At 35.7% G+C, this 16666-nt stretch overlaps 2 protein-coding genes across 5 annotated transcripts; both read left to right on the top strand.

Moving 5' to 3' along the window:
- On the top strand, positions 4694 to 8447 carry LOC109333500 (VAN3-binding protein-like). Of its 2 annotated transcripts, none has more exons than XM_019569014.1 (7): positions 4694 to 4780; positions 5756 to 6122; positions 6646 to 7039; positions 7353 to 7529; positions 7636 to 7685; positions 7783 to 7840; positions 8027 to 8447. In XM_019569014.1, exons 2-7 carry the CDS (start codon positions 5844 to 5846, stop codon positions 8263 to 8265), a joined length of 1197 nt encoding a protein of 398 aa, XP_019424559.1. In that variant the 5' UTR covers positions 4694 to 4780; positions 5756 to 5843; the 3' UTR covers positions 8266 to 8447. The 2 variants fall into 2 exon arrangements, with proteins under 2 accessions (XP_019424559.1, XP_019424558.1); XM_019569013.1 differs by lacking the exon at positions 4694 to 4780 and adding an exon at positions 4860 to 5064.
- Positions 9534 to 16328, top strand: LOC109332797 (leucine--tRNA ligase, cytoplasmic-like). Of its 3 annotated transcripts, none has more exons than XM_019567843.1 (5): positions 9534 to 9654; positions 9788 to 10053; positions 12030 to 13298; positions 13792 to 15541; positions 15967 to 16328. In XM_019567843.1, exons 1-4 carry the CDS (start codon positions 9584 to 9586, stop codon positions 15501 to 15503), a joined length of 3318 nt encoding a protein of 1105 aa, XP_019423388.1. In that variant the 5' UTR covers positions 9534 to 9583; the 3' UTR covers positions 15504 to 15541; positions 15967 to 16328. The 3 variants fall into 3 exon arrangements, with proteins under 3 accessions (XP_019423388.1, XP_019423387.1, XP_019423389.1); XM_019567842.1 differs by having other exon boundaries at positions 9535 to 9654; positions 13792 to 15510; XM_019567844.1 differs by lacking the exon at positions 12030 to 13298 and having other exon boundaries at positions 9535 to 9654; positions 9788 to 11322; positions 13792 to 15510.

The following is a 16666-nucleotide window of genomic DNA, read 5'->3' as shown; positions in this document are numbered from 1 at the left end:
AACTGAACAATACAAGTTATTTTCACAATCCTGTATTTATTTATATAAAAAATGATACTTCTTATTGCATATTCCATAGTAAATTAAAAACTAACGGAAAGTTTGCGGAGTGGTAATGAAAGTGAATTCCAAATCCAGTATATGGAATTAGCATTTACAAATAAATTTACAATGAACTTATATTAAAAACACCAAATTATACTACCGAAATTACACAAATCACTCCTTACTTTTTATATACTTATACAAATTCCTATTTTTTTTCATTACACACTGATATAGTATAAGAGTATTAAATTTAATTGCATTTATCACATTTTTTTGTAAAAAATTACACAATTAAAGGAGGTTGTATAGGAATAGAAAAGTGATAAGTGATTTGTGAAATTTCAGGTATCAATCTAATTTAATCCGTTAAAAATAACGGAAAGTTTCTGTAGAGGTTATGAAAGTAATTTCAAGATTTAGTATTATGGAATTGGCATTTACAATTAAATTTATAACGAACTTGTAGATTTGTTAAAGCCTCCTATTAATCCATTCTGAACGAAACTATTGAGAAATCCACATACACCGAATGTGCATCCTCAATTCCACATTACGTGTGACTCTATATCGAAACCGTGTTCCTGGAATAGCAATGCAGGCAGCAAAACGTGGTTAGTTTGGGAATGTTTGCAAGGAAAATGTAGTAACTGAAAACGCACATGTACCTGTATTTGAGGTCCCAGATAGGGACAAGGATCTGTTGTCCCAAACCCGTCTCAGACTAATCATATTACGTCACGTGTTAAAAAAAATTAAATATTCATAACTTTATCAATTTTGTTTCATTGTGATTGGTCTGATCACCATCCCCAGGTAGAGGTGGAGGGGAACGCGCTTGTTTGGAAACATTAAGTAACCTATGAGTATTATTATGACTTCGATCATCATTATATTCTCTATAACCAAACTTATCATTTCATTAACCAATAAGTGAAGAATTAATTCATTTTAGGTGTTTATCTCTATCAAAGTATATACCAACGTCTTGTTAGTAGACTTGAACGCAAACATTAAATGCTTAATCTCAAACTTTGATCACAAATTAAAATGTTAATAGGGTTGAAGAAAATAATAATAATGTGATATGATGATGAACTTTAAACCCTATAAACGTTGATCTTTATTTGATATATTCTAAATTTGACATGGAATGAATCGGAATCAGACCACCTAATAATTTCTCGATTTACAGTGTTGTTATCTATTGATGGGTAAAGTCGGAATTAGAAAGAAAATGTTCTCAATGATAGTGGTATGCTCCGCTATTGTCCACAAAAAAATGCCAGTGTTTAGAGCATATGCAGTGGTACCTAGCTTCATTTTTTATGTCGACAAAACATCAATAATAACTTTATAGATACTGAGTGTAGGAGCGTAAGTTTGATAAATTATTAGAGTTTATAAAATATTTGTGGTTGTCATTTTATTGAAATGGCATTTCATCTTCTAATAATTGCACCTGATTTTGGCTTACATGTCGCGGATTCAATCTGACACAATATTTACTGATTTAGCTTTCAATTTTAGATATGCATGCGTCAACCTTTGGCCAATTCCTTTATTTTGGTGGAAATAATTGAATGCATCATAGTCGTGCCATAAATATTTTGGGGCCACTTAAAGCATTTTTATGATTATCCCATTAGGAATAGAAAGTGAGAAGCTTCATGGTGTCTATGACTTAAATGTGATATTGAAATTTCTGGCCATATACTAAAAGATGGTAGGTCACAAGTAATTTTCAGTTGTTTAGGTTCTAAGATGTATGTCCTACTGGTACAACCAATTGTACCCAATAATATCTATATATTGTTAGTATAAAAATTTATACAAGTCGATATATTATACAATATTTATGTTAATATATCATTATTCATTCATTTATATTTTTGTTAATGATAATTAAACACAAATGATAAATGATGCGTTAACCGTACATAAAACACATTTAAACATTAGTGCATATATTTTTTTCTCTTTTGTTTTTAACACAAGGACATTGTCACATGAATTATGTGCCTAGCTTAGCTAGGTAACCTCTATAAAAACAATGGCACATTCTTGTTTTATGGGTGACTCAAAAACGAGTGAGACTCCTCTTTATTAATGGATAGATAATTACTATGAAAAAGTGAAAAAAGTAATATATATTAATATTTATATCATTTTTATTTAAAATGATATTACATTTTTACTCTTAAAATATAAAGGAAAAAATCACTTATCTCTTAATTACTTCGGTCTTACTCCTCAAAAACAGCCTCATTATTACTTGTTAGTTGTTAGATAGCTCATTGAAGGTTAATGTCTGTTGTCTATAAAACAATTCATTCAAAGTGACGTTTACATGATTTTGCTTTATAAAATGGGGGGAAATGGAATGAAAGGTACCTATAATGTGTTTTTTCTTTCTCTTTCTAAAAGTGTATGCATACTTGTTAGTTGTTACATCACTTCAGTTAATAATGATATTTTTGTTTCATGGTGGAGACAAGGTTCATATAAGATAAGATTGTGAATAATAGTAGAGACACTACAGCTGGAAAATTAAGATGCAGTGTCCCCTTAACTTTAACAACACACATGCATGACGCGTGCATAGTTCAAGTCACACGGGTGGTTTGATTACACAATTTCGGTTACATGCTGTAAGAATTATGAAAACAATAATTTCTATAAAAATAAAATCTCATAGCTCAGCAAAAAATGTAATAGATGTTAATTAAACTTATTCATTGATGTCCTAATTTTTTAATCGAGAAGGATAAATATTTCACTGGTGTGATGCATATATCCATGGTTGTGATTTTTTTAAGGATGGTTTACATGAATTAGGAGCCTCACTAAATAGTTTTGATAATAAGTAAAAGTAACCACATCTAATCAAATGCATAATTGTTTCTATGTTATTCATGAATGATTTGGATGAAATCTTATTCCTACCCATTATTCAAATTAGTGTATTCTTCTATTAGGTTCGGATACTCTTCAGTACTAGAGAGGAATCTCATTCATTTCTTTATAAGGTAGGGGAAAGAAATATCAATATTTCCTTATAAGGGAGATACCGCTGGCTGCCAAAGAGTTATTTCCTACTGAATAAATCTTGCAAGGGGCATGGGGTTTTTGACCCCTATGTTTTAACCGAAAAAATAAACTCTTGTATTGTCTTTATTTGGGTCATTGCTGGTTTTGTATTTTCTTTCCATACTAATTCATGTGCCAAGGTACATAACGCGTTGCAAAGCTGGAAGGCACTGGCGAGAGACCATTGAAGCTAGGGGTGAGCGTGGGGTGGGGTGGGACGAGTTAAATGTGTCTTTTACTCATTCTTAAATATTGATTAAGTTAATTTTTGAATCCGAACTCGTTTTTAACTAAGATGGGACGTGTGATGGACGAGTCCAAAATAAGACGGGTTGGAAAATGACAAGTAATTTTTTATCTTTCAAATCTTTAAGCATGCACAATCAAAATTATCACAATTTGTATATAAACTCAACTAAAATCTACATCATATATACATCAGTGTATAAACTACAAACCCTAAGTTGTATCCTTCAAACTAAAAACCATGACAAACACGTGACCGAAAAGTATAAAAGACATTGAAAATTTCACACTAATTTAAAATGCCAAAAGTGTCAACATAAATGTTCTTGTAAATCACAAAAAAACACATGAGAACTGAAATGACACCATGACAATACTCAAAGTTCACACGAAAATGAATACAATAATAACTATTAAGTGAAAATGGAACTTAAGTTGGAGTTCACACAAAGTGTACAAAAACTAAAAATGAACTAGTTTTCTATCAATCAAGATTCATGTGTGGACTTGTAGGTATTTGAGTCATGTGGGCTGAACATAATGAATATTGATGGATATTTATTCAACTATTTTTTATATATAACTATAAGGGACGGGTCGGGTGACCCAAACATAGACCCGAACCCATCCTTTTGACGACGGGTCTATCCCTTTTAATCGAGTATGTCCTTTTTTATTTATTTGGATGAGTTAGACCCGTCCCTAAGTCATCGGGTTGAAACAGGCCTACGGGTCGGGTCGGGTCTTGTTCACCCCTAATTGAAGCACACTCTTTGGCCCATCTTCGTGATATTCTTTGGCAATAAACAAGTACCGGACAAAGATCATTTATCCTATAATTTTCTTGTCCCCATGTTTTGAACTAATTAAACTTCACGAAATAATATTAAAATATTAATTTTTGTTTTTATAATTATTCTTTTTAAATGAATAAAATTTTCTCATTAGCTTGAGACACCAAATGATACATAAATGAGGACATGTGATCCTCTTCTCCAAATTCTCCCTCCTAATTAAGGTTTTATGATTCATATTGATTCGTAATCACACATTCGTGTGATAGCAATCACAACCAAAATATTATAATCACGCCGTATAATATCATTCACAAGGATTATGCATACAATAATATGTTTGATAAGTGGAACTTTAGTCCCTAAGATTGGACAATTATCCTAACCCTATTAAATTTTGCCAATAGAAAAAAAACTTAAAATTCATTAGCTCAAACAATCTTTTTCCTTTAAAAAAAAGCAAACTCATCATTAGCAAAAGAAATAAAAGGAAAGTGGAAACTAGGAAAGGGAAATAACAAAACCGTCCCCCACCGTCCAACTTAAGGGCCAGTGGTCCTGCACTACTAAACCTCATTCCAATTTTCAACAACCATCACAAATTAGTACGTACGCACAAAGTTAAATCCACGTTGTGAAATAAAATGATGCATGTAATTATATTTTTCTACTATCATTAGTTCTAAGTTCTTACCTTAGTACCAATACATTATTATTTTAAAATTATTAGAAAAATGTTCATGTTATCGACAACAGTGCTCTGCATGAACCATTATACGGTTCACGAGGATTATGTTTCTTCAAATATACAACATAGTTAGTTTTTTAAGCTTAGTTGATACCTGAACTCGTGGTGGTTCAGAGCACAACAATTTCGATTCTTGTTCCTGTAATCTATTTTTCTTAACAACTTTTAAGTTCTGTCTTTCTCTTATATAATTGAGATTGAAGCTGGTAAAAAAGAAGGTTTAGGTGACTTGTCAGAATAAGTGTCTCTTGACCGAGGTTGAAAATTCTTTAAAAAAAGTTTCTTTCTCCCTATCTTCTTTTTTTCTTATGTAGAAATTTGATTACCAGATAATCTTCTTTTGAAGTTAATTATTTGATGTTTACCCATTTTATTATTTTAGACTATCAACTAGTTTTAGTAGTCTATGCATTCAATGGATTATTTTTGTGTTGAAAATCTGGTTAAATGATTTGCCGTTGAAGTTTGGTAAGAATTTTGCTGAAGTCTTGACTGTGTTTTTTCTCTCATTTCTCATATTATATGATCACTTGTAGTGGAAATTTTGGAGAGTTTAGGCACAGTTTTGTTACACCAAAACTATTCTAGGTCCATAAGCAACACTATTCTTGCTCCATAATCTTTTCAATAAGTAATGTTACATTGTTATCTGCTCATCAAGGAACTACCTAACTTTCCTAACATCTTTTATCTTTGTAACTCAAAGTAGTTGTTTGTAGTTTATGTTGTACAAATCAAAGTTATGAGAAGTTGTCAGCATATATGTTCATGAAGCATTTTCCTTAGTTAGTCCTAACCACTCTTACGTTTTCTGTTTATTCTCCTTTTTCAGATCCAGTGTCGTATGCCTACAACATAACAGCTAACTGGACAATATCATATATATAATTCAGAGTTTGTGAGAGGGCAGATATTGATATATGGAAGAGAAAACCGAAGGTGGTTTCTTTTCACCTTGGAAGAATGGATCATGGTATGAGTTAGAGAATGTGCATGAAAATGATGAACTTGGATTAGTCTCATCCTTTCCAGCAATCCCTGAGCCGCCAACACCGCACGAGCCTTTGGAGTTCTTATCCAGGTCATGGAGTCTCTCTGCTACCGAAGTTTCGAAGGCTCTTCTAGAGAAACAAAAGCAAACATTGATTGATAAGAATATGGACACATTGCCAGAAGCAACTTTGGCACCTCAATTAGCAGTAAGCCATGTATCTTTAATATTTCCCAATCCCCTCACATACAATGATTTAGTGACAACAATTTTGTACTCTACAAGCATCTTAGAACTTCTCAATTTCTCACCAGTTTTGGGTAGCAATGGTTTTTTATCATAAAGATTTTGATTGCGAACCGCTATGATCACAAATAGTTCCAAACACATACACTAGCATGTCAGTTTCAATTATGTTGTGGGGGAGGGGGAATTGCTGTATTTCAAAACGAATCTCCGAATCATAGGATATGTTGAATGCAAGGTAGGTTAAGAGTTAAAGAGTCTGCTATCTGTACATCAAAGCTGCACAACTTCCTCTGCAATTTTGATTTTTACGTACTTTGCATTATAAAAATCAAAGTTGTCATACCTTGCGTCCTAAAAATCAAACATCGGAAATTACCAACAACAAGCACATGGAACATTTTTTAGTAAAAAAAGACTAAAAAAATTAAAATCCAAAGATGCATAAAATATGTATATCTTCCTGATGTCCAAGTTTTTTGCAGCCAGGCAAGATCATACCTTCTGGTAATTGTAGAAGGATGGGGACCATTGGAAAATGGTTATATCAGAAGCAGCATGGCAATGCAAATATCAATGTAAAAAAGAAAGATCGGGCACGGCTAGAGAATGCACGTGTGCATTCTGCTCTGTCCATTGCAGGGCTAGCATCTGCCTTGGCTGCTGTAGCTGCGGCAGAGGAGCCTGGTGGTGGCAGCGGCTCTCATTCAAAATTGGATATTGCTCTGGCTTCAGCCACAAAGCTCCTAGCATCTTATTGTGTTGAAATGGCTGAGTTGGCTGGAGCTGATCATGACTGTCTGGTTTCTACTGTCAGTTCTGCTGTAGATATTCAAACACCGGGTGATCTAATCACTCTTACTGCTGCAGCTGCAACAGGTACTTGGCTTAATCTGTGTACTTGTAAAATGTTTGGAATATTTGTTTTAGAATTTTCGCTATTGCTATCAACGGTTGGCACAATTGATGAGAGTGAAGAATTTCAACTAAGTTGGCAGGATTCGATAACAAATTGATCTAATCCTGTGTCATGGTCCATTGTTATTAAGTTATCATTTGTAAGCGCTTGTTGATTAAAGTGGCCTACTTGCGATGAGGCAGAAACCCCTTACTCTAAATTTAACTTGTAGAGAAAAAATGGAGCTATTTATTGATCATTCACTGCTACTTCTTTTTCGAAATGCAAAATCAGCTTTGCGAGGAGAAGCAGTTCTGGGAGCAAGATTGCCAAAAGAAGCAAAAAGGAATGCATCAATAAGTCCCTATGATAGGGGAATAACAGATACCCGCAGGCTTCCGGGTTTTGAGGGTCAAATGTGGGAACCTCATCTTCCATGTGTAGGAGATTTGTGGCAGCTCACAGAAAAAGGTAATTGCTAAATAGTCAATATCATACTTAACTGACTCAGCTTTCTGAGTTTTGCAACATTTGATTTGCTTATCATTATTTATAAGGTTGTTGTTCTGTTTTTTAGGTGAATTACGATGGAAACATGTCACTGTTTACATCAATAAGAAAAGTCAGGTACAATTATCTGGGTGGCCGAGGCCTAACAAATATCGATTTCATTGAGGGCTCTGTCATGTGTGCATATAATATAGTAGATTTACCTCATTTTCAGGTCAAAATTAAGATCAAAAGCAAGCATGTTGGAGGAGCATTCTCCAAAAAGAATAAATGTTAGTGATTTTATCATTACAAATTCTCAACAACCTTGAATCCATATTTCTCCAACTATCTATTACCATTATGAAAACCATCCCTTTTCCTTGTTTTCAACATCGAAAAGTTTCTATATCTCTCTCTTGGCTCTCGATTATTGTACTTAAGTATACTCTAATTCTGTGTTACAAATACTGTTCTAGGTGTGGTTTATGGAGTTAGTGACAAAGATGTTGCATGGCCATACAGAAAAGAAAGGGAAGCGTCAGAAGAGTTGTACTTTGGCCTCAAAACTGCAGAAGGTCTTCTAGAATTTAAGTGCAAGAGCATACTCAACAAGCAGAAATGGGTTGATGGGATAAAATTTCTTCTTCGACAAGTCGATTCTGTTGAAGCAACAGAACGATCTCTGGATTTTTTAAATATTAGTACCATTATATGATTTGTTTAGATTGCCTTTGGCTAAAAGATTAGCACACAAATTTTGCTAAATTGGTAAAAAAAGTCTTAGGAGTGAAGAATGCTCTACCTGTACCATAAATAAGAGAAGCAATAATGTCCATTACAGGAGTTGCTCCATGTTTGTTAATAGCCTATTAATATAATCTAAAAACGTTAAACTTATAATTGGTTTGTGGGTATCTTTGAAGTATTCTTAATTGGCCTATTTTATGTTGAGAAGGAAATGAAGTGAACATTTACCTTAGATGCATATGCAGGCACAGTGATAGGATGTGACAATGAATATTAATCAAATTTGTAAGGTATTAATTTTCTGAGTTTAGTGCCATGGTTTTTATACATAGATCATGACAATTAATAATTAGAAAATGCTTGCATCACCAAATGAATCAAAAACTTCCTGAATTTTGTATGCACATTCTTGCAGAGTTGTCCTATTAAATAAATGGATGCACATAAGATGCATCCATTTCGGTGCATTATATTTGTGTATGACCTCAAAATGCAGCAGTTTTGATAGGCATTATTTCTCAAGTTTCTCTGATTTCAATTAAGATTCATCCATTTTACCGAATGGGATAAAAAGGACCCATGCATACTTTGGATAAATCAAATACATTATATGAATATAAGTTCATACTTATATCCTACCATCTTTTCATTATTCATTTCTTATATTTAACACTTTGGATAAATCACTTTCAGAGATTTCACAATTTGGGAAGAAAAGTGGAGGAGATTGCTAAAGAGACTATTTACATTTACCAACAATTTTTTTATATAGGTTTAACATTGATAATTTTTTTCCTTTCTCACTCACTAGAACATGCCAATATTCACTCATCTTTTCACATATTTCCTTTTCTCCATCTTCTTTTACTCCCTTTAAGGATTATAGTTCATCATGTAGTGAATGCTCAAATGTGAATGTCCAAATTTAAATCATTGCAAAGGGACACAATCCCTCATTCTTCTCCTTCTCGGATCTTCTATGGGTTTTCCCTTAGTAGACTCAAAAAGAAAATCACTCACCTGTGTCTTCAAATTTAATCTAACTTATTCTACCAAGAGAAAAAGAGATATATATCACCCATTCATATTTAATCGTTAAAGTTACATCGACAATACATAAATATTATACTATTTTCCGGATCAAATTAACAACTGTTGGTAATAACACAGATAAATCTCTGGGCTGATAAGCCCAATAGGTTGAATGAATCATAGTATCCGACCCAAAAGGGTTATGCAAAACCCTGTTCCGCATTTGCGAATTGCTATCAGCTCGGTTACTCTGTATGTGGTTTTGCCAACTCCGTTTTCGCCTCCCTCGTTCTATCCTCTCTCTTCAAACTTCATTGTCACACAGGTAAACATGCATAAACTCCACTTTCAACATTTAACTCTCTATTTTCAATCCTAACTTTTTTATATGAATTTCACACTTCACTTATCACTGTCATTTCAGATCTGAAAACAATTTACTCTATCTCTTTTTATAGATTCATTCGTCACTTCACCGATATGGCGAGTGAAGGAGGAAAGAGTTTTGCGAGAAGAGACCGTTTAAGAGAAATTGAGGCTAAGGTTCAAGTATGGTGGGAAGAAAGTGATATTTTCCGGTCTGAACCGGGTGATAAACCACCTGAACCGGGTCAGAAGTTTTTTGGGAATTTCCCTTTTCCTTACATGAACGGTTACCTGCATCTTGGTCATGCTTTTTCGCTCTCCAAACTTGAATTCGCCGCGGCTTTTCACAGACTCAAAGGCGCTAATGTGCTCCTTCCTTTCGCTTTTCATTGCACTGGCATGCCTATTAAAGCATCGGCTGATAAGCTTGCAAGAGAGATTCAGCAATTCGGTAACCCGCCGGTTTTCCCAGGCCAATCGGAAGAAGTAATAGAAGAAAAGAATGACGATAATTCGCAGAATGAGACTGCTCCTGATAAATTCAAAGGGAAGAAATCTAAAGCTGCTGCTAAATCGGGTGGTCAAGTTTACCAGTGGGAAATTATGCGTAGTGTTGGTATATCTGATAGTGATATAGCAAAATTTCAGGACCCTTATGAGTGGCTTAAGTTTTTTCCTCCATTGGCCGCTGAGGACCTTAAGGCTTTTGGGTTAGGTTGTGATTGGAGAAGGTCATTCATTACAACTGATTTGAACCCATATTATGACTCTTTTGTTAGGTGGCAAATGAGGAAATTGAAGTCTTTGGGGAAGGTTGTTAAAGATGTTAGGTATACGATTTTTTCACCATTAGATGGTCAGCCATGTGCTGATCACGATAGAGCCAGCGGTGAAGGGGTTTTGCCACAAGAGTACACTATTATCAAGATGGAATTGTTAAAGCCTTTCCCTGAGAAATTTAAGGTTTTGGAGGGAAAGAAGGTGTTTTTTGCCGCTGCAACTTTGAGACCTGAGACTATGTATGGTCAAACCAATGCATGGGTGTTGCCTGATGGCAAGTATGGAGCCTTTGAAATAAATGAAACCGAGGTGTTCGTTATGGCGCAAAGAGCAGCTCTTAACCTTGCTTACCAGAACCATTCACGGGTCCCTGAGAAACCATCATGTTTGCTTGAAGTCACCGGTCATGACTTGATTGGGCTTCCGTTGAAATCACCTCTTGCATTTTACGAGGTTATTTATGCACTTCCTATGTTGTCCATCTTAATGGACAAAGGTACTGGGGTGGTTACCAGTGTACCTAGTGATGCCCCTGATGATTACATGGCCTTGCACGATTTGAAGTCAAAACCAGCATTTAGAGAGAAGTTTGGTGTGAAGGATGAATGGATTTTGCCATTTGAGATTGTGCCTATTATTGATGTTCCACCCTTTGGAAATAAGTGTGCTGAACGGGTTTGCTTGGATATGAAAATCAAAAGTCAGAATGAGAAAGAAAAGCTTGCAGAGGCCAAGAAGCAAACATATTTAAAGGGATTCAATGAAGGAACAATGATAGTTGGGGAATATGCCGGGAAGAAAGTTCAGGAAGTTAAACCCATCATTAGGAGCCAGCTTTTGGAAACAGGTCAGCAAATGCTCCCGGACTTTTTTTTATTACTGAACTAATAGCTCGTTATTACTACTATTAGCTAGTGTGGTGTTGAAGCATTTTCAAGGGAAGGTAACATAGCAATTTACATGGAATGGTAATGTAGCAGCATTTGATTAATTAACGTTACATTAACATTTGGTACCATATAGTAATTCAGCTTTCAATGGATTAGCTATATATAACATCTACAATATGTTGCTTTAACATTTGATGCCATATAGTATTTGATAGCATTCATTGGATTAGCAATGTTTATAGCATTTAGTATTTCATAGAATTTAATTTGGACTTTTTAGTCAAGTATATATGTGTGAGTTATAATTTTGCATCAGTAATTAATCAGAATTAAACCTGTTATTTTAAAATATTGTGATTTATCTGAAAATATTAATATTTAACAAACTTTTATTTTTATTGTTATGCATTTTCCCTCCACTACTTAAATTTTATAGTTCCGCTCATGCAGGCCAGGCTATTGTTTACAGTGAGCCAGAGAAGCGGGTAATGTCAAGATCTGGTGATGAATGTGTTGTAGCTCTAACGGATCAGTGGTACATTACATATGGCGAACCAGAATGGAGGAAGTTAGCTGAGGAGTGCCTGTCTAACATGAACCCATCTTGGTCATGCTTTTTCGCTCTCCAAACTTGAATTCGCCGCGGCTTTTCACAGACTCAAAGGCGCTAATGTGCTCCTTCCTTTCGCTTTTCATTGCACTGGCATGCCTATTAAAGCATCGGCTGATAAGCTTGCAAGAGAGATTCAGCAATTCGGTAACCCGCCGGTTTTCCCAGGCCAATCGGAAGAAGTAATAGAAGAAAAGAATGACGATAATTCGCAGAATGAGACTGCTCCTGATAAATTCAAAGGGAAGAAATCTAAAGCTGCTGCTAAATCGGGTGGTCAAGTTTACCAGTGGGAAATTATGCGTAGTGTTGGTATATCTGATAGTGATATAGCAAAATTTCAGGACCCTTATGAGTGGCTTAAGTTTTTTCCTCCATTGGCCGCTGAGGACCTTAAGGCTTTTGGGTTAGGTTGTGATTGGAGAAGGTCATTCATTACAACTGATTTGAACCCATATTATGACTCTTTTGTTAGGTGGCAAATGAGGAAATTGAAGTCTTTGGGGAAGGTTGTTAAAGATGTTAGGTATACGATTTTTTCACCATTAGATGGTCAGCCATGTGCTGATCACGATAGAGCCAGCGGTGAAGGGGTTTTGCCACAAGAGTACACTATTATCAAGATGGAATTGTTAAAGCCTTTCCCTGAGAAATTTAAGGTTTTGGAGGGAAAGAAGGTGTTTTTTGCCGCTGCAACTTTGAGACCTGAGACTATGTATGGTCAAACCAATGCATGGGTGTTGCCTGATGGCAAGTATGGAGCCTTTGAAATAAATGAAACCGAGGTGTTCGTTATGGCGCAAAGAGCAGCTCTTAACCTTGCTTACCAGAACCATTCACGGGTCCCTGAGAAACCATCATGTTTGCTTGAAGTCACCGGTCATGACTTGATTGGGCTTCCGTTGAAATCACCTCTTGCATTTTACGAGGTTATTTATGCACTTCCTATGTTGTCCATCTTAATGGACAAAGGTACTGGGGTGGTTACCAGTGTACCTAGTGATGCCCCTGATGATTACATGGCCTTGCACGATTTGAAGTCAAAACCAGCATTTAGAGAGAAGTTTGGTGTGAAGGATGAATGGATTTTGCCATTTGAGATTGTGCCTATTATTGATGTTCCACCCTTTGGAAATAAGTGTGCTGAACGGGTTTGCTTGGATATGAAAATCAAAAGTCAGAATGAGAAAGAAAAGCTTGCAGAGGCCAAGAAGCAAACATATTTAAAGGGATTCAATGAAGGAACAATGATAGTTGGGGAATATGCCGGGAAGAAAGTTCAGGAAGTTAAACCCATCATTAGGAGCCAGCTTTTGGAAACAGGTCAGCAAATGCTCCCGGACTTTTTTTTATTACTGAACTAATAGCTCGTTATTACTACTATTAGCTAGTGTGGTGTTGAAGCATTTTCAAGGGAAGGTAACATAGCAATTTACATGGAATGGTAATGTAGCAGCATTTGATTAATTAACGTTACATTAACATTTGGTACCATATAGTAATTCAGCTTTCAATGGATTAGCTATATATAACATCTACAATATGTTGCTTTAACATTTGATGCCATATAGTATTTGATAGCATTCATTGGATTAGCAATGTTTATAGCATTTAGTATTTCATAGAATTTAATTTGGACTTTTTAGTCAAGTATATATGTGTGAGTTATAATTTTGCATCAGTAATTAATCAGAATTAAACCTGTTATTTTAAAATATTGTGATTTATCTGAAAATATTAATATTTAACAAACTTTTATTTTTATTGTTATGCATTTTCCCTCCACTACTTAAATTTTATAGTTCCGCTCATGCAGGCCAGGCTATTGTTTACAGTGAGCCAGAGAAGCGGGTAATGTCAAGATCTGGTGATGAATGTGTTGTAGCTCTAACGGATCAGTGGTACATTACATATGGCGAACCAGAATGGAGGAAGTTAGCTGAGGAGTGCCTGTCTAACATGAACCTGTATTCTGATGAGACACGACATGGATTTGAGCATACTTTGAGCTGGTTGAACCAGTGGGCCTGCTCACGATCTTTTGGTCTTGGGACTCGCATCCCATGGGATGAACAGTTCCTTGTCGAATCTTTATCGGATTCCACTGTTTACATGGCTTATTACACCATTGCACATCATTTACAGAACGGAGACATGTATGGACAGCACGAGTCTGCCATTAAGCCTCAACAATTGACTGATGAGGTCTGGGACTATATTTTCTGTGGTGGACAATACCCTGAGTCAACTGATATCTCGTCATCGATTTTAGACAAAATGAAGCGGGAGTTTGAGTACTGGTATCCATTCGACCTTCGAGTTTCTGGTAAGGATCTCATCCAAAACCATCTTACCTTCTCCATTTACAACCATACTGCAATTATGTCCAAGCAATACTGGCCTCGTGGATTTAGATGCAATGGCCACATAATGCTCAATTCTGAGAAGATGTCCAAGTCAACTGGAAATTTCAGGACATTGCGTCAGGCAATTGAGGAGTTTTCTGCTGATGCTACACGGTTTTCTTTGGCTGATGCTGGTGATGGTGTTGATGATGCAAATTTTGTCTTTGAGACAGCAAATGCCGCAATTCTTCGGCTCACCAAAGAGATTGCATGGTATGAAGAGATTCTGGCTGCAGAAACTTCTATGAGAACTGGTCCCCCATCTACATATGCTGATCGTGTGTTTGCCAATGAGATTAACATTGCTGTCAAAACAACTGAGCAAAATTACTCCAACTACATGTTTCGTGAAGCTCTTAAAACCGGCTTTTATGATCTTCAGACAGCTAGGGATGAGTATAGATTCTCGTGTGGAGTTGGAGGTTACAATCGTGACTTAGTATGGCGTTTTATGGATGTGCAGACACGTCTTCTAGCACCTATCTGTCCACACTATGCAGAATTTATCTGGAGAGAGCTTTTAGTGAAGGAAGGTTTTGTGGTGAATGCAGGCTGGCCCACAGCTGATTCTCCTGATCTTACATTGAAGAGTGCTAATAAATATTTGCAGGAGTCTATTGTTTTGATGAGGAAGTTGCTGCAGAAGCAACTTTCTGGCTCAAAGAAAGGTAATAAGAAAGGTGCTCCAGCTCCATCAGTGAAGGTAACAACAGGCTTGATATATGTAAATGAACAGTTTGATGGTTGGAAAGCCGAATGCCTCAATATTCTCCGTAGCAAATTTGACGAAGAAAACCGAACTTTTGCTCCAGACTCAGAGATCGTGGAGGCTGTCGAGAAAAGTTCTATAGGCAAAAATCCCTACAGGCCTTTCCTGAGGTATAGGAAGGATGAAGCAATTAAACTTGGGGCTCAAGCCCTGGATTTGAAATTGCCATTTGGCGAAATTGATGTCCTTAAAGAAAACTTGGACCTGATCAAGAGACAACTAGGTCTAGAAGATGTGGAAATCTTGTCTGCAGCAAATGCTGATTCTTTAGCTAGAGCTGGACCTTTGGCATCTCTTTTAAATCAAAATCCTCCTTCTCCGGGACATCCAACTGCCATATTTTTAACTCAGTAGCTGCTTGGTGAATTTCTGGAAGTCCCCCCTTTCTTGAAGTATGCCATAGCTCTTCTTCTTACATAATAAGTTCTATCTATATGCAAACACATGATGAGTTACTGAACCTTTTTTTGGTATGATTTGCCCTCGAACTGATTTGAGGGTTAGTTTCTCCATTTTTTATCCTTTATTGTTTCGTTGGTGCATTCTCTCTTACGTCCTGTATGATTTTAAGATGTGCATTCATTTAGATATCAGCCCCTTCCCCGGTAGTTGATTTCTTAGTCTAGAATGGGTATAACATCTATGACACTTTTAAACTGTCACTGCATAAATCTTTTTCTCCTTAAGAAAGTTATGTGAGATATAAAATGCATGCGTAACATTGTTTAGGTCCATTGTTTCGATTTATTTGCGTCGTTTGGTTAACTAAAACATTGATTTTATGGAATCTGGCTCATTATGTGATTATCATTTGTAGGTTGGAAGTGTGCTCCATCCGGAATATGTAGTTTGACTATCGTGATATGGTAATCCTGCTTTCTTGGTGGTTGGGAGATGTTGAATTTCTCAGATTGGTGTAATCTGTTGGAAACTGCTGATGTATAATTCAGATTTGCTGATATCGTACTTCATGATAGAATTCTCTGTTTTTTATTTATTTGCCACTTTAGTTTCCTTTATTGTTGGCTCTAGAACTTCATGGCCTAGCTTTTCGGTTTGTTGAATATCCAGACATTTTTATTTTTGTTGTCAAGTGTTCTTATAGTGGCAAGTTATTTTATTGGTTGAGAGAACAGTCATTGAATCACAGTTCAATGTTGATCAAATTATAATTGGTTTTTGTACCCAAAAAAATTATAATTGGTTTCATGAGTTCATTTGCTTACTTTGTCATGCAACATTATTTGAAACTTCAAAAACGTTTGCCATAGTTTCATAGTCGAAAGCCTAAAATGCATTTTATTGGAGCAAGGTTTGTAAGTAGAATGTTTGAGGTGAATTTATGTGTTCAAGAGCTACTTTGATGCTCAGTACTAACAGTGTGGATGGAGTAGATGGAATAATCTCTGATGGAGGGGCATGGTGGATGGTGATATATTTATTGTGGTGAATTCGTTGTAATAATCGATTAACAAAAAGTTATCATTAATGCATTGGTTTAGTGGTATAAGGTCTTA

The sequence above is a fragment of the Lupinus angustifolius genome, chromosome LG18, assembly GCF_001865875.1.
Source record: "Lupinus angustifolius cultivar Tanjil chromosome LG18, LupAngTanjil_v1.0, whole genome shotgun sequence".
Lineage (NCBI taxonomy): Eukaryota > Viridiplantae > Streptophyta > Magnoliopsida > Fabales > Fabaceae > Lupinus > Lupinus angustifolius.
This window is presented reverse-complemented; position numbering and strand designations above follow the sequence as displayed.